Source organism: Coenobita brevimanus, chromosome 72 (assembly GCF_032717465.1).
Source record: "Coenobita brevimanus isolate Jiangsu-jjx chromosome 72, ASM3271746v2, whole genome shotgun sequence".
Lineage (NCBI taxonomy): Eukaryota > Metazoa > Arthropoda > Malacostraca > Decapoda > Coenobitidae > Coenobita > Coenobita brevimanus.
Genome location: NC_137025.1, coordinates 4,939,273 through 4,958,278, shown reverse-complemented (window position 1 = coordinate 4,958,278; position 19,006 = coordinate 4,939,273). Strand labels below are relative to the sequence as shown.

General features: G+C 41.3%; 1 protein-coding gene across 1 annotated transcript in view; it reads left to right on the top strand.

The window, feature by feature from the left end:
• Positions 1 to 19,006, top strand: part of mus301 (mutagen-sensitive 301) — an 84,309-nt gene that overhangs the window by 39,224 nt on the left and 26,079 nt on the right. Inside the window, exons 13-17 of the mRNA XM_080278278.1 lie at positions 67 to 181; positions 2,912 to 3,024; positions 5,955 to 6,095; positions 9,317 to 9,520; positions 14,851 to 14,941. Coding sequence (XP_080134404.1) covers positions 67 to 181; positions 2,912 to 3,024; positions 5,955 to 6,095; positions 9,317 to 9,520; positions 14,851 to 14,941 — 664 coding nt within the window. The remainder of the gene's footprint in view (positions 1 to 66; positions 182 to 2,911; positions 3,025 to 5,954; positions 6,096 to 9,316; positions 9,521 to 14,850; positions 14,942 to 19,006) is intronic.

Genomic DNA, 19,006 nt, shown 5'->3' with positions numbered 1-19,006 from the left:
ATTTTATAACTTTTTCTTATCATAAATAACATCTTACAGTGTGTCTTATGCAACTCTTGCCTCCAGTTCCGGCACAAAGAGAAAGTATCGCTGTACCGTGCCCTGATTGAAGAAGGGAGTGGTGCTGTGTGTCCTATCCTGCGTAAAACCATACCCTTTGGCGTTGCGTACCATCATTCAGGTTTGTCTGGGTGCTTTTTTTACCTTTTGGTCTGTACACCCATTCTTTTCTCTTTCCTGTAGTGAAATAATAGGTCTTGGTTGGATTCAAGCCTATGCTTCAAGTACTGTACACAGGTACAAATCACCCTAATGTGATACCTCTTGAGCTGCTGATGGTTACCCAAAGTTGGGCCAGAAGTAAAGCATTTTTTGGTTGATATAGGCAGTTCAATATTATAGTTACATGAATCCTTTGACATACTGAAAGAATTCATGTATGTTTATATGAGACCGTGAAACATGGAGAGCTGCCATCAGGCTGAAATTTGCAAGTTGTACAAAGTATTTCAGAATGTAGCAAGAAAAGCAAAATTATGTGAGCAAATGTAGGTGTGACAATTGTATGAAAGACAGATTCTAGATTCATAGTGATGTGGAAAGGTTATAAGTATAAGAATGATAATGATCAGTTGCAGGTTTGTTTGTGGTGGTGGTGTGGTGCAGGTGTGTGGTTAATGATGGTGTGGTGCATGTGTGTTGTTGGTGGTGTAGTGTGGTGTGGTTAGTACAGTTACAGTATTTGGTTAATGATGGTGTGATGTGGTACAGGTATTTGAGTGATGATGGAGTGATGTGATGTGGTGCAGTGTATATGGTTAATGGTGGTGGTGGTGTGGTGTAGGTGTGTTGATAATGGAGGTGTATTATGCTGGTATATGGTTGGCAGTGGTGTGGTGCAAGTGTGTTGATGATGATGATGTATTGTGCAGGTATATAGTTGGTGGTGATGTGGTTCAGGTGTGTTGATGATGATTATGATGTTTTATGCAGGTATATAGTTGGTGGTGATGTGGTTCAGGTGTGTTGATGATGATGATGATGTATTATGCAGGTATATAGTTGGTGATGATGTGGTTCACGTGTGTTGATGATGACGATGTATTATGCAGGTATATAGTTGGTGGTGGTGTGGTTCAGGTGTGTTGATGATGATTTTTGATGTATTATGCAGGTATATAGTTGGTGGTGGTGTGGTTCAGATGTGTTGATGATGATGTATTATGTAGGTACTGTATATGGTTGGTGGTGGTGTGATGCCGTGTGGTGCTGGTGTGTGTGATTAATGGTGGTGGTGATGTGCAGGTGTGTGCATGATGATGTGTTGTTATGCAGGTATATGGTTGATGGTGATTGGTGTTATGTGGTGCAGGTGTGTATGGTTGATGATACTGGTGATGTGGTGTAGGAGTTGTGTGTGGTTGATGGTGATAATGGTGTGGTGCAGGGGTGTGGTTGATGATGGTGGTGGTGTGGTGCAGGTGGATGATTGATGATGGTGTGCTGTGGTGCAGGTGTGTGGTTGATGGTGATAGTGGTATGGTGCAGGTGTAAGGTTAATGTATAATTTTGGTGAAATATGGAATGTTGCACCTGTTTTCTAGTATAGTCTCTTTCATAGTTCTGTGCTGAAGTTTTGTTTGTGTGCTATTTTTCCATTTGAACATTCTCATTTCTGTGTAATACAATTTTCTTTGTTGCTTGTTTCCTCACAGGTCATGTTTCACTGCCATGTAGCATCACACTTCTGATACATTTTTGTACAGAGTGCCCTTGGCCAGAGAAGAGCCTCTTCATAATCAGGAGAGGCAACAGTTTCATAAATTGTTCCATGTACTTCTCATTTTAGCAATGGAACTATCTTCTGCTCCTCCACTCTCATTTAAGATGTCCCCCAGGTAACAAACCTGCACACAATCAAGTGGTTGCCACTCCAAATGGTAGTTTGCAATCAGTTGCTGCAGTCCCAGCACCAGTACATAGCACTCACTCGATGTAGTGCTGCTCTGCAGTGCTAACCCTTTTCTCTCTTCCTTCCTTCTTTCCTGCCTTCCTCTTCTTTATTTCCTTCAATCTTTCCTCTTCTTTCTGTCCACAGGTGTCTCTACACTGAGTGACAAGCCAATGGTTTCCTGTACACCAGGAAACCATTTACTACACTGGATGGTAACCGTATAACCAAGTTATGGCTCCTGGTGGTTTAGTGGGTAATGAAGGTGCTCCAGTCGGATTGAGTCTGTGCTGGTTTATATCCAAGGTGTGGTTGTTTATTGCTCACTTAATGCCACTCAGGGATGAATGAGGCTGGTCACTTATCTTAAATGTCATGACCAACTTCCCTAGCCCCGGGCTTCTATGCTTCTCATGGGGCAACACAGGATTAGATGATGATGATGATGACAAGTGTATGGTTAATGAAAACATGATAAGGTGTGAGGTTAATGGCAGTTTAATATAAAAGCACTGTTAATGTGATACAACTGTATGGTTAATGACAATGTAAAACCAGTGTAAAATTAATGTTATGCAAGTGTGACAGTGTGAAGATGGTATTGCTAGAGGAGGGGCACCTGACTGGAGCACTGTGTTGGTGAAGGTAATCCATGCATCCATCAGCCAATTCCACTTTTACCCTTATAAACAGGAATGGAGGGACCTGGGGCTAGGCCACTCAGTCTCAACTTTTAAAGAAAGGGTGACCAGCCTCACTTGCTCTTGAGTGGCAGTATGTGAGCAATAAACCCCACCCACCCATCAGATGAAAACCTTTACTGACTCTGGGTTACCACCCAGTGTAGTAAATGGTTTCCTGGATTACAGGGAACCAACTGGCTTGTCACCGAGTGTAGAGTAACCTGGAAGGAGAGAGAAAGAGAGAGATTGCTGTAATAATAACAATAATAATATACAGGTATGACGGAGGGTGAACGTCATATGCTGGAGGAGGGGTACCTTGCCGGAACACTATGTTGCATCTGCTGCACTTCCACCTTGGCTGCTGGTGTCAACCTCCCTGCACGCAGGGTTAGCCTTTATTATTGGTTAACTAGTTTACTATTACATTGCCTCCCATCTCAGATCTTCAGACATATGCATTCAAGCATTTTCAGAATTCATTGTTATTATCATTTATTTACTTATTCACAGTACCCCATGCCATAAAACAACCAGCTCAAAGACAGACAGCCACTCCATATGGGGATTGTGGCATTTGGCTATAGATAGGTAGCATACCCCCTATATATGATGGGAATGCATACCTGTGAAAGATATCGGTCATCCCCTATCGAATTGTTGTATATCAAGACAATTTTCCCCGTAAGATTTTAAAGAAATACAGTAGTAGGGTTGTGTTCTGGCTCCCCTCCTAGCATTCACAACAACTACTCATCCCCCACAGGAAGGCATAAAAACAACACTGGTAATGTAAATACAGTACTTACAATTTATCAAAGAATGTACTGTTAGATGTTAGTGATCATGGGTAGTGTGTCTGCCAAACTACTGTACCACAATAATGTGAACCTGATAACCCCTTTCTTTTATCATTCTCAAAACTAATGAACTAACATTCTTAACTGTCAATTTCTGTCCATGTGAATCCCACAGTTTTCATAATTCATGCAGCATTTCATGTTATTTTCACTGAATTTACCTTAAACTAATGCTCCCATCACCTCGGTCTTTTCTGAACTATTATCTCAGTTGAAGTTATTTTTATCACTGATATCTGCTAAGGGCCTTCATAAGTGAATCTGGAGTGCAGAAAGCATTGCAGTATATTGAGGTTGTTGGCAGAAGGTGAGGCCAGTTGCTGCATGGCACACTGTGACCATAAACACTAATACGTATTTACTGACCTATTGCAATGCCAGCCCCATTATCTTGATGCATCATACACCGTGGACCTTCAGTTTATGTGGGCCTAATTTATGCTAAACACGTTTTGCACTGAAAGCTGAACCTTGACGACCTTGCCCCAGTAAATGCAGGGTAAAGAATATTTTGCGCAGAAAAATCCCAGAAGTCATACCCAGTCCACGGCCATCCCCCCAAAATCAGAGTGTGTTAAGCATATCTGGTGTAGGGGAGGGTCAGTTGAGGGCAACAGAATCCTTTAATGATGGTTGTTCTACCTATGTGAAAGTGAAAAACAAGTTTAGTGATCTTTTGTCATTATTGTAGGTGTAACACAAGGCTGTATTTGGTTGTCTGCTTTGTTCAGTCCAGTATACTGTTTATAGATAGACAAGGAGTTATAAATGAGGGTAGCAGGTATATGAGAGAAACTAAAGTGAAGTGGCAATGTATGGAAGCTACTAATATGTCTGTACACTAATGATACAGGTATAATGATATAAGTGAGAATGATTTGCTAAAGGTAGTGAATGAGTTTGAAACAGCTTGTACAGGAAGAAAATTAAAAGTGGATGTGAACAAAAGCAAGTTATTGGTACTTGAAAAGACAGACCAACAGTTAATGACCATGGACATAACAGGTGACTTGGCAAATAAAGTCACACCTTGTTATACATTGAAAACTCATCACATTGTGATTTGTTGTAGAGCAAGATTGATATAACATCAGTTCAGTGGGGATAGGGAGGGGGCCTATGACCATGTAACTTTTTTTTTTTTTCGTTTGTTGTTTATAGAGGCTCTAACATGTTTGCTTGCATCAGTCTTGGTCAGTGGTGGCTCATACTCATATAGGCTTGCCCTCAGTGCCCTTCTGTAACACTACAGTTTCCATTGTCAGTAGCACCCTGGCCAGACATGATTTCCAAGTCACAGGTTTAAATATTTCTCCCCTAAATATTATCGCTTAATATTGCACTCTGCACTTCAGTCATCTCGGGTAATTCACAGTTATTTTAGTTGTAATACCTACTGTGACTTAGAAATTCCATGAATTATAAATAACATAACTTATGGGGAAAAGAAAATTACTTATGAGTCTAACCTCTCGGCATAGTTGTCCCCTACCACCATACTTACGCCTGACTAGTCACCAGCAAACACTACCACCTTTTCAGATCAGTATGTAATGCATATATTTAATGGGAATGAACAATATTGTAAAGTTCTTGCCTGACTCTGGCTGACGACAGTGCTTAAGTGGACGGGGAGAGGGAGGGGTTTTGAGGGCACACTACAGCCTCTCAGCATGAGGCGAGTGTGGTAGTTGCCAGGACAGTAGGGTGGAATAATGTGCCTGCTTGCTGCTAGGCATGGATAGGAAGTGCTGTGATTTGCTTCTGGCAGCGACTAGCGTAAACTTCACCGTTACCTAGAGAACTCCTTGGAAATGAGTTACTTGGGACAGCAGCCGTGGCTATCAGATTGATCAGATTGGTTACTGCGATGTACATAGCGATCACGATTTGGCTGGAAAAGTACTGCGAATTAGAAAACAGTGACTAACAAACCCGCAATATATGCGAATTGACAATATATTTGCTACGCGCATAAACTGTTATTTGGCAGTGTCAGTGGTGTTTCAATGACCTTTAATGCACAAAATGGGGGGAAAGGAAGATGATCACAGCAAATGTGAACACAGGGTGGCCATCTTGGCTCAAACAGCTGCCTGGGAGTCATTGCTCTTGTGAGTTGGCGATCATTTCACCATCTTTATAATAAAACTGAGTATAACTTTTAGTTTATTGTTCTAGCAGTTTATCACATGGCAAACAAATGCATAGTGATGCCTAACTATATTGACTTGGAATGTTAGAGTCACTAATTTTGATATAAAAGAGATAGGGGTTGTGCATATGCTTAAAGATGCAATAGTGTATATATATATATAAATATATATATGTGGGCTTAATGAAACCAAATGAAAGGGTAGGCTGAATGTGAGAAAGAATGTGAGTATACGAGTAGATTGGGTGTGCATGCTGAAGTAGGTATCTTCACAGTTAGAAATTATGAAAGAATTCTACTTTCAGGTGATAATTCGAGCTCCACTTACTGGTCGAGAGTTTTTGAGCCGTGCACGTTACAAACAGATGGTTGGTCGTGCAGGACGTGCTGGCCTGGATACCAGTGGAGAGAGTTACCTCATCCTGCAGCCTCATCAGTTTCCTCAGGTGCATTATAGTACTGCACTTAAGTTAACAGGTTAATCATGTTTTAGTCTTTTCATGGTGAAAACAGCTTGAATATTCTCTTTCTCATCCTGTAGCATTGCCAGCTTCCTCAGGTACGTTATATTAACCCCCCTGTGGCTGCCAGCATCGAATGATGTTTTACTGTAGCTTGGCCACCAGTGTCGATGCAGTGCGACTTGTAGAAAACAGCAAAAATTTGGGGGAAGTGAACGAACGTCTGTGACATCTTGAGACTGACCTGCACTACACTCCCACACACCCTGTCAGTCAGTTCAGCACCTGCTGCCATGATGAGTGGATTTTCATTTTTTTTGCTTGTGGCCTTGCCTAAACACGCACAGCTACACCCATTATCTCGACCCAGACAGAAAATATCATCTTTCTCCTCCATTGCATAACACACACAACCACCCTGTTTGCTCTTATAATTAAATACAGGCATAAACAAAGAAGACATGAAAAGAGAAAAATAAATTTTTTGTTTTGGTATCTTTACCTGTTTACTTAAGTTTGTTGTACTGGTTTGGATCATTCGATGCAGTGCGACTTGTAGAAAACTGCAAAAACTTTTGGGAAGTGAATGAATGTCAGGGACATCTTGAGACTGACCCTCACTACACTCCCTCACACCTCTGTCAGTTCAGTGCCTGCTGCCATGACGAGTGGATGTACAATTTTTTTGCTCGTGGCCATGCCTAAACACAGACAGTTACACCCAGTATCGTGACCCAGACAGAAAATATCATCGTTCTTCCCCCTTGCGAAACACACACAACCACCCTGTTTACGATTATAAATAAATACAGGCTTAAACAAAGAGACTTGAAAATAATAGATTATTTTTTTTCTCTCTCTCTCAGGTTTGTTGTACTGGTTTGGATCATTTTACATATTTCTTGGCATGCACTAACAGTACACTAACATTTGCCATGTTCGTGTGATGTTTTGTTGGGTGGAAATGCCTCCCTTCCCTTCCCCCGAAATCATCTCGTGTGAGGTGCAAATTGCAGGTCATCTCACATTTCAATCCTCAAAGCTCAACCTGTACACACAAAGGATGACCTTTATCTCATTAAGGTATAAAAATATAATCTCTTGCCTCACGTCTCCCACAGTCTCCACCATCTATCTATCTATCTATCTATTGCCAGACACCTCAATCCCGTACGGGGTGGCCACAAACAAATCGCCTCCACATTGCCCTGTCCCCCGCCATTTCACTGCCCTGCTCCCAACTCACACCCCCCTCCCTCATATACCTCTCCACCCCATCCCTCCATCTCATCCTCGGCCTCCCCCTCCTTCCCCCCCCCCTCCACCTCACTCACATACACAGTCCTCATCAGTCTCTCACCCTCCATCCTCTCCACCATCCAGAGTACAAAAATAAGTCGATACTACCATAAACACAATAAACACCAAAAAGTGCTAAATAAATTTAAAGAATATATATATATATTAATCATCCATCCATCCATCATCCAGTTCTGTGTTGCCCCATGAGGAGCGTAGGAGCCCGGAGCTAGGCAAGTTGGTCCTGACATTTAAGATGAGAGTGACCAACCTCACTCATCCGTGAGTGGCATTATTTGAGCAGTAAACCCTAACCACCACCTCACTTATTATTTACTGTGTGTGTTTAGGCATGGCTAGATATGTGTACTTCAAAGTACACATATCTAGCCATTTCACACCATTTCACCACCATTGACGTTGTTTTTCTGTAAAAAAAAAAAAAAAATCGCAGCAATACCAAGATGTGACCGATATCATCAGCATAAATTTGCGCACTTTCTGCTCTTCATTGTGCAGTGCAGGTTGGGTCTAGGAACCTGAAAAATTTCATTGTCAGGGGTGTCTGATGTTCCTTTTCAATATGACAATAAAAAAAATTAGTTTTTCGAAACTTCAAAAATCGGCCCCATGGTTGGCCAGTGGGTCCCAACAAATTACGGACGCTCACCCACGGAGGGTTTAAACTACTCTGTACTTGTTGGATGCATTGTTAGTGCTAACTTGGTCAGAACAGCTCTTAGTATTCTGCCTCATCAGCTGACACAGGTATAGTATAGTATAGTATCATACCTATGCTGGCAGGTAAATTTTGTTGTTACTGCTGTCATAATGAGAGCAACAGAACAACCAGTGTAGAGAGCTGCTTCCAGCAACCTTGTACAGTATAGGAACCTGCCTTACACTGTACTGTTAGGTTAATTGTTTTTGTTGTCATGGTAAGGACAGCTCTAATATTCTATTCCAGCCAACACCAGATGACATTATTCTTCAAAGAGGGAGTTATAGGAACCTGAAAGCTGTGATATTGCAGTATTACCATTACCCCCTAACATCGTTACACAACATGAGTACAGTACATCCTTATTAATGGTAGGTTTAGTGGCAGGTGCATATGCTTTGTAATAGACATATAGTGTACTAAGAGTCATAGATAACAGCTTTGTTGCTTTTATGGGCAGCAGCATATGTAAAATTTTTGTTTCTTTCTCTTTTGATGGTATTTTCTGACATTAATGAAAGGGTTAATGATGTCTAAACACCCAGCAGATGCTCCACCTTGCAATGAAAATGCTAAGAAAACAAGAAAAACAGTGATTCTTGTGATAAAAGTAAAAGTCTTATTACATAAAATCCCTCTCTACAGCCAATAAGTACACTAACAACTGACGTGCATATGGATATTGCATCTCTGATTTCATCCTGAATATTTTCTATGTAACTTTTCTCTTATGTTAACAGTGATGCATTAATATTAATACTAATTTATTCTTATTAATATAAGGAGACAAGTTTTGAAAGGAAAGGTAGTTTGGACAAAAACCATCAATGTGTTCAAAAATGTATTGAATAAAATAATGCTGATATGGAAACAGGGTGACATAAGCCTTGCACACATCCTGTGTACTGCAGCCAGGTAGGTACACACCTTACTGTTAACATGGATGCCATGGTGACACTTCACGACTGATGTTATTACATAGAATCTTAAACCTTGTGCATTTGTTATGTCTTATAGTGCTGTCTGCTTGCATATTAAGTGATAAGAATTCTCACAAGAAATCACCTGCTCATAGAAAAGTCCCTGTAGTTTTACAGATCATTTGTTTTCTAGGCACAATCATTTTTAGTGTCAGGTACAGAGGAATACCAGTTAACCCTGTCATACAGAGTTTGTTGATTTCCAGGCACGGTCATTGTTAGTGTCAGTTACAGAGGAATGCCAATCAACCCTGACACAAGATGGAGACCATGGTCTCACCTCATTGGTGTTCTCGGCTGTGGCACTTGGAGTGGCCACATCCTTGTCCAGCTTAACATGTCTGGTACATACTTCACTCTGGGCACAGCAGGAAGCCAGGCTTATGACTACAACAGATATAGATGAAAAGGTGAGGGATATGTATTCTCAGCTGTTGCACTTGGTGGGCCACATCCTCAACTAGCTTAATATGCATGGTACATATGTCTTTCTGAGCACAAGAGGAAACCAAACTAATGGCAACTTCAGATATAGACGTTAAGGTGAGATGTACAAGGCTGTTGTGCAATTACTGTACTATCATGCTCTGTTTCCTTATGTTTTTACATACCTTACTTTCAGTACAGACAACTTTTTCCCATTCATAGTTTGTCGGCATTGGGAAGAGATAATTCTGGCCACTGGTCTGGTCTGGAGAAGGTCTGGTCCTTCAGTACAGCTCATGGACTGTTACAGTAACAGTTATTTCCATTAATATACTCATCAGAGAGAGGAGTTGGTCAGTATATCTGATGTCCAATATTCATCTCAGTATACAAACCCAGGTAAGTTATATGAGGCGTCTCGTGGACAAGGGGTGAATGCGCCATTTTCTTACTTTTGAGTTATGAGCGTTTAAAGTTCAGGTATAGGTGGCAGACATAGAATATTACAGAATAGCATGTTATTATATATCATTAGAATCCTCTGGAAGAGGCGAATTTATACTGCAGGAAAAAATAAAATAAAATAAAATAAAATGCGATGGTGTTTTTTCAGCATATAGTAATTATTGTTCAATCAACTTGAAATTCATTCCTGTATTAGATGTAAATGAAACTAAGATACTGTGAAAATTTTAGCCAAAAATTCCTATAATTAATATTTTTCCTATAATTATTAATTAAAAATTTTCATCTTATCGGCAACAGGTTGTTTTATTGTGTGTATGATAACCATTATATTGTTAATGACTGACACAATGAAGTTATAATACTCACCAACTATTTACAACTCCAACTGCACACCAAGATGAAGAGGGGGGGGGGGCCTGATGGTTAGTAGTCGAGGACATCATCGGAGTGTAAACAAAGCCAGGCTTCACTTACGTGCTTGGCGGGATGACTAGCGGGGGTGCTAGCGCGCATCTGATTGGCTGAGAGGCGGCCCTTTAACTCTGAGAGGTAGCCGCTCGCCCATTGGCTGGGGCACGTGCCAACATTTGCCTCTAACGCTCTGAAATCCCAGACCCTCCCTGCCCTCCTCCTCCCCTCCATGTGTGCAGAACATGGGAGATTGAACCTAGAATTCTGAACCTGCATGGGTCGGAATCGGAAAACGCTCTTCACCACGAGATTTTCAGTGCTTCCACCTAGCGGAAAACATGCATAACTCATTTTTGATGGGGGTGGCGCATTCGCCCCCTGTCCACAAGACGCCTCATATACTCTTCTTACCATATTTTATAGATACATGATAGTGATTGAAGTATTCATGTATGGTAAAATTTCTGCGATCCTGCATTCCCAGGACTGAGACCAAGCCGGACTGTGGGAATATATCTAAAAAAATACTAACACTTGTAAATATGGTACTAAAATATGTATAATGTATAGTAAACTGTCAAAATACCAAAGCTTCCAGGTGGGATATTTGATCTAGATATGTTACTTTGGCTCTTTGGAGGGGAGGAAATATCCAGTAGTAACAAAATTTATCCATACATGCATGAAGGTGTTGTTCCTCATCAACTTTTTTTATAATACAGCTGCACTTGTTATACACTGAAAATCAGTATAATATTTATTGTAATGTAGTAGGTTTATGATGGAAGAGTTGAGGGGGTAGGATGGGACTGGAGTGTATTGGAGTTGTAATGAGGAGAGTATATTGAGATGGTTTGGGTATGTGGAGAGGATGGGGGATTATAATTGGGTGCAGAAAGTGAGAAGTGTTAAAGTTAGGGGTAGGGTTGCAAGAGACAGACCGAAAAAGACATGGGACGAGGTCATTGAGTGTGACCTCAGGGATATGGGACTGAATAGGGAAGCTGCCAGAGATCAAGCAGCATGGAGAGCTGCCATTAGGTGACTAAGACTGACACATGCAAGCATGTTGGAGCCTTCAAAAACGAATGAATGAGCAAACGAATACACACTTACTGTACCATTGAGGATATTTATGAAAAGAAAAAGTGAAGACAGAGACAAAACAAATGAATGAATAAATCCCAGTAAGGTAGGTTCATGCATCAGTCATCCAGTCCTCCTTTGACATATCAGGAGCATGGGAGCCAGGAGATGGGTTAATCAGCCCTGACATCTAAGGTGAATGCCTAGCTTCACTGGCCCCTGAATGACAATATTAAAACAATAAACCCCAACCATCCCTTGGATGTAAACCCTTGCATGCTTCATCTAGTTGAAGTGCCCACTAGACAACAAGGCAATATTTGGTTACATGGTCACAACTCAGCATAGTACAGTAAGTGGTTTTGGCAGTTGCCATGAACCTTGTACCTGAAGGCAACATCCCCACCTTCCACATTTATACTGTATTTAGTAATCCCCATTTATCCAGTGGTGCATTACCTGACATACTGTACATCATTATTTGACAAAGCAAAAAATTTGGCTGAATTGAAGCAGTATCCATTTTTTACTACACTAACCAATAGTGTACTTGGAAAGTGGAAACTGAATGTTTCATATCACCTGCCGCACCCCACAATACCCCCACCACCTATACACCACTGACAATGCCCACAAAGACAAAAGCTGCTGCCCTCTCCACCTTAGTCACAGAGAGTGAGCCATCCAGTCTTGGTATGTGTTAAGTTTGTTTTGGAATTTGTGCCATTTAATAGCTGTACCAGAGCGTTTACAGGGGGTTTTCTTGCATGCCCTTGTGCTGGCATTTGTGTGCATGGCACACCTTTCTACCAAGCACCCAAGGAATGTCCTGACCCTTGAGAAGAAGTGGGAAATAATTAGGATATTTGAGAAAGCATGGTCTGTGAGTCACGTGGTAGAGGACAATGGTGTCCCTTGTACCACTCTGCATGACTTCAGGAAGGCACAAGAGAAGCTCCATAATTATCAAATGGAGTATGGGCAGACCAGCACATACCCCTATACCCTTAGTCAACATTGGGGCAGAGGAGATATAATCACGAGACTACATTACTAACCACACAGGAATGATCAGTAAAATCATTTGTTACAGTATGGTGAATATACAGTAGCTGTATATTTTACTGTAAAATACTATACCTATAAGCCACTGCATGGCTTTTATTTGCTGCATTACTGCATGGCTTTTTTCAGCATGAATTTTTGTACATAGAGCATACTGTATGTACAATACAGTAATACTGTATGTACAGTACAGTAGTATTGTACAGGTAACCCCCGTGATTCGCAGACCCGCCATTCATGGGTTTGTCCCTCGTGAAAAAATTTTACAGATCAAAATCCGAGGAGTAGCATCGGGGCTGATTAGCGGCGTTGAGAAGTCTCTTCCCGTTCATTCCCACATGCCCAGTCCATGGAAGTCACCAGCTGCATAATTTACCTTAATTTCCTATGACCATACCCTTTAAAAACTTATTCGTTATTACACTTTCTTATATAGTAGTTCAGTATATACACTATTTGTGATATTTTATGCTGTTTTCAGGTCTCAGAAATGGTCTTCGAGCACACTGCTGTGGGAGTTCGTGGCAGTCATCAGCAACAAAATTACTCTAAATTCTTATAACCACACCCATTAACAACTTTATTATGAGAATATTGTATACAGTAAGGTGAGGGCACTCACCATCCACTCACTCGATATAGTCCCGCTCTTGGGTGACTGCTCTTTCCTCTCTTCCTTCCTCCTTTCCTTCTGTCCTCTTCTGTCTTTCTTTCTTTCATTCTTTTCTCTTCCTTATGTGTACAGGTGACTCTGCACTCCCTCTTTCGTTTTTTTTTCCTTCATTTTCTCCTCTTCCTTCTGTCTGTGGGTGATTCTACACTCAGTGACAAGCCAAATGGTTTCCTGTATACCAGGAAACCATTTACTACTCTGGGTGGTAACCATATAACCAAATTATGGCACCTAATGGTTTAGTGGGTAATTAAGGCGCTCCAGTCAGATTGAACCTGTACAGTTGTATATCCAAGGGTTGTTTGGGGTTTATTGCTCACGTAATACCACTCAGGGATGGGTGAGGCTGGTCACTCTCATCTTAAATGTCAGGACCAACTTGCCTAGCCCTAGGCTTCTGTGCTCCTCATGGGGCAATGCAAGATTAGATGATGCTGTTTTATGCTGGTTTCAGGTCCCTAAAATGTTTTTTAGGGGCTTACAGGGGCATTTTCTGAGAGGAGCATCCAAAATTTGCGGATCCCCTCCATTTGCGGGGGTCTGTGTCCCCTAACCCCTGCGAATATGGGGGAAGACCTGTACTGTATAATATACTGTGCCATGACTTTTTATCAGGAAAACTCCATTTGAGTTGTTTTTTCTATGTTCATTAGGCTAAACAGTACAGCACAGGGCTTTGTAGGGATTGTCCCCCATGTAGAGGAGTGGTGAAGGGGAAGTAGTACAGCATTATCTATCAAAATGCATTCTTACAGGGCCTTGGCTGAATTACGAGTATGTCAGATGAATGGGAGAGTATTATACTTGGGAAACTTGTTTTCTTGCTATACGGTCGGCTTCTCAGTAATATGCTCTCCAGTAACAATGATTGCTTATAAAGCAGTAGGCACTTGGTTAAGTCCTGAAAGTTACCACATTTTACAGCATTGCAGGACACCAGTCAAGACATGGTCAATATGTAATCTGTCACTGCACAGATGTATCTGCCAGAGTATGGGTCATGTGACTGCTAAGAGACTCACTGGTGTGGGGTGATGATGTAAAGTAATGGTGAAGTTTGGGTGATTGATGGGGTGATGATATGGTGTAAGTGATGGTGTAGTCTGGATAATGGTGTGGGATGATGTTTTCAGATGGTATAGGGTGAAGATGTGAGCAATGGTTGTGATCTGAGCGATGCTTATGGGTAGGGTGGTCATCTGGGTGATGGTCTGAGGTGTTGGTCTGGATGATAGTGTGCATTGGTGGTCTAGGTGATAGTGTGGGGTGTTGGTGTGAGTGATGATGTGGAATGGTGGTTTGGGTGGTGTTGTGAGGTGATGGTCTGGACGATGGAATATGTTTGCTAATTGTATAACTGACAAAACTTCATGTTTACTAACTTAATTACAATTATAACAAGGCATTGAAATCCCACACCATTCTTAAAATGAGGTTTCCCAGTTCACGTACCATACCAGATGATATATCAAGTACATAAGACATCTGTTGTATAGCATAACTTTTATACTGTCGTACCTCTTTTGAGATTTATGCCTCTTATGTCTTTTTGAGATGTATTCATTTTATGTATTTAATTGTATTGTACTCCTGATGTATGGTAACTTGCAGATTAGAAATCTTGTAGAGAACCTGCGGAAGAAAGGACTAGTGCGTATAAACCTGGACCCTGATAAGCAGAGTGAAGTACACCATGACCCTGGTAAGTTTTACATTATGTTAATATTTGGTTAACACACTGTAATGCTTTGTAGTATGAGGCTCAGGTTGTAGTGGCAAGTGCATTGGGAATACAAGTGTATAGAAATCACTGTTACCATGACCAGGATAAGTACACCGATACTGTACCCCACTATACGATCAATCGCTACACGATACTCTGCCATGGCAATGTGAAAAAAATTAACACCTTCCCTGCCTATCAGTGGCCAGTCTCCGATTATCCGATGGGTTTTTATCTGGTGGTTTCATTTTTAACCAATTTTAAATTATTTTAGACTTAAATTTTTATGTTTAGATTGATTTATGAACTGTTATTAGACTTAGATTAATGATTTTTTTGTCCAGACATTTTTGGTGATTTTCTGATTATATTTTTGGGTTTAGGTGAGTTATAGACTGGTTTTAGGCTTAGCTTAAGCTTGCTTGAAAGCTATTTAGGGGTTTAGGTGAACTAGAAACTTGTTTTTGGACTCATTTGGGTGGGTTTTGGACTTGGGTGAGTGGGGATCCCAAGTCTCTCAAACGCATCCCTATACTTTTTATAATATAACGTCCCCGGTTAATGATACCCCAGCTCAACGGTGGGTTTTCCCAAACGCATCTCATTGTTATAACTAGGATGGGGTGTATTATGGAAGGCATCTAACACTGTTTTTTTTTTTTTTTTTTTTTTTTTTTTTTTTTTTAGACATCTTCTTGAATGTATCATCTATTCCCCTTATAAGAAGCATGCATATAATGTCTTTCACTTTTTTAAAGATTCATCATCCTTACCTAGCTTCCACTTCTGTTGTAGGGACATGACTTATTCAAGAACAGGATCCAGGATATGATCTCTCATTTCTTTTAGGCAGTTGTAACCCATTTGCAGTGTACAGTACATGTTTTGGGACTAGATCACTACAACTCTGCATATTTTCAAAGGAAAGAGTTGCCACTTCCCTGTTGAAATACAAAAGGAGGGGTTTAGAATATGGGTGGAGTGGAAGTAGAAGAGTCAGCATGTCAAGTTGGGATAGTGTTAGGTCAAGATGAAGCTAATATGGCCTGTGAAGATGGGTGGTGGTGGTTGTATATTATGGGTTTCGTTAAAGTTTAATTTGTTCCCCCCCTCCCCTCCTCCACCAAGGAGACCAGCAACAAAGTAAACATGTGCCGCTGTTAATATACCGGCGTCTTATGACACAGGTAAAAATGAAGAATGTTGTGTTGATATGAGGATGTATTAACCCCACTACCCAACACTGGTATTGTAGCCAGCCTTATACCTGTTAAAACACAATAAGTAGGTGGAAGCCTTGTACTTGCAGCTTACTTTCTCATCTGAATCCCCAAATGAAATTAGAGTGTCTTACTGTGCGTCTCCCCATCCCATTTTAAGCATGGGTAGATAAGTTATGGTGATGTATGAATAAGGTAATCTCTGTAATTGTGTTGTAGATGTGTTAATAATAATCATCATCATCATCTAATCCTGTGTTGCCCCATGAGGAGCGCAGGAGCCTGGGGCTATGCAAGTTGATCCTGACATTTAAGATTAGTGACCAGCCTCACTCATCCCTGAGTGGCATTACGTGAGCAGTAAACCCCAGCCAGCCCAAGAATATTAACCTGCACAGGCTCAATCTGATTGGAGTGCTGTAATTACCCAGTAAACCACCAGGCAATATAATTTGGTTATATGGTTACCACCCAGCATAGTAAATGGTTTCCGGTTTTCAGGAAACCATTTGGCTTGTCCCTCAGTGTAGAGTCACCCATAGGCAGAAGGAAGAGGAAAGAATGAAGGAATAAAAGGTGGAAGAGGGAGCGTAGAGTCACCCGTAGGCATTGAGCATGGATATGCTTCTGGAAGGTGGTTTGAGGTGGGCGAGGAGGGAGAAATGACATTATTTGTGTATGATATCGTTTGCTGGGTGTTTTTTTGATGTTCCTTGGTGTGTGCGGATGTGCTGCCATGTAGTGCAGTGGATGGTGTGGGTTTTTAGGAGGCTGCAACAAGAATTTGTATGCCTCATGTTTAGATGATCCTTGACTTTGAGGAATTTGGTTTCTTGGTGTAGGTGGTCTGTAGGTGTAGTAGTTGTTCAGCCTGTAATTATTTTAGGGCTTTGGTCTGTATGGTCTGCAGGGTGTTGTAGTGTGTTTTCGTGAGGGTAGAAGCCCAAGCAGGGCTTGCATAATTCAACACTGAACGTATATATTGTTTGTATACTGTGGTGGTGATTTCTATATATGTCCGAATGTTGTATGGGCAAGTGACCTTAAGGCGTTGAGTTAATTAATTTTTATTGTTTGTGATGTGTTGTTTAAATGACATTGATGTATTGTATGGTACACAAAGGATTTTGTGTGTGTGTTTGTGTGGTAGGGGGTTGTTGTTTATGGTGAGGTGTGGAATGTGACTATGTTCTGCTGTCCAGTTTGAGATAAGGGTCACTGTAGATTTGGCTGGGGCTATATTGAGTCTGTTTGTGGTGAACCATTCGAAAAGTGTGTTGAGGTAAGTTTGGAGGATGTGTGCGGCTGTGTTTGCGTTTTGGTGTGTACATATGAGTGTTTTGTCGTCTGCATAGGAAGCTATGTGTATCTGTGGTGTGTGAGGTGTGGGTATGTCATGCTTGTATAGGTTAAAGAGTGTAGAGGACAAAACAGATTCTTGAGGGACACTGTTTGTGAAGTATCTGATGTTCGATGACTTACCGGCAAGTGTTTCATGTGCACATCTGCCTACTAAGTAGTTTGCCAGCCATCTTTTTGTGTTATTGTGCATGTTTGTGCAGAATATTTTGTTTGTGAGGTTATGGTGGGGGATGGCATCAAAAGTTTTGCTATGTCTAGTGTGACTAGGAGTGTTCTGTGTGGTGGCCTAGCTGAATTGATGCCATCAAAAACTTTCTGTGAAAGGTCTGTATGAAGAGTGTTTGTGGAGTGTAGTGGCCTAAAACCATGTTGTGATGGGGCTAGGGGGATGTGAGGTGTTACTAATTGTAATACTTGTCATTCAGTGACTTCAGAGAGGGTGTAGAGGAATGTGATGGGGCAGTGTGAGGAAGGCAACATAGGGCCTTTGTTGGGTTTGGGGATAGTGATGATGGTACCATGCTTCCAGGTGCTGGGTATTATTTTGTGTGAGTAGCTGTAGTTTGATATGTTGGTGAGTGCTTGTTTGCCTTGTGGTCCAAGATATTTAAGGTGTATGTTGCTTGTGTTGTGTGGGCACAGGCAAATGAGTCATTAAGATCGCTAATGATGTGCTTCGTCTGGTTGTAAGTGAAGGATGCGAAGTCTGGGCCTGTGTGGAACTGCCTCTTGCATTAGGTGACACGTCGGTCGTCGTGATGGGGTTTAGATGGCTGACTTGTGAAAAGTGATTGATGAGAGCGTTTGCTTCTTGCTTGTTTGAGGGTATGGTGTTTGTTGTTGTGATTATAGTGTGTAATTGTGTTGTGTTGCTGTTGGAGAGTGTGATTCTGTTTAGTATTTTGTAAAGTTTGCTAGTGTTTGTTTTGTGATCAGGTGTTTGGAGAGAATTATTCCAATTTAGTGTTTTGCTGCTTTGATATTTTATTGTTTATTTGAGCGTTGAGTGCTTGTATTTGTTGTGCGGTGTCTTGTGCATGGGGTGTTGGGGAGTGTTGCAGTTTGTCATGTTGACTGATGAGGCCTTGAATTTCTGGTGTGAAGTTGGGGTTGTGTCTCTTTCTGTTTGCCTCTAGGGATGTCTTTTGTCTGCGTTTTGAATAATTCCATTTAAGTGTGTGCAGCGGTGTTGATGTTTGTGATGGACGTACTGTTTAATGCTTTAGAGTGTTGTTCTGTTTCATTTGTGAAGGCCTCCCAGTTGGCCGTTTTATAAATAAGGTATGTGTGTCTGTGGCGAGCTGGGGCGATTCTGGTTTTTGTCGTGATGATGATTGGGAGATGGTCAGAGCCAAGTGCTTTGACTCTTCTCCGGGATGTTGAGGGGGTGAGGTTTGGGGAGCAAAAGGTGATGTCTGGGGATGATGGAGGAAGAGGGCATGGAGGGGGATATGGATATGTT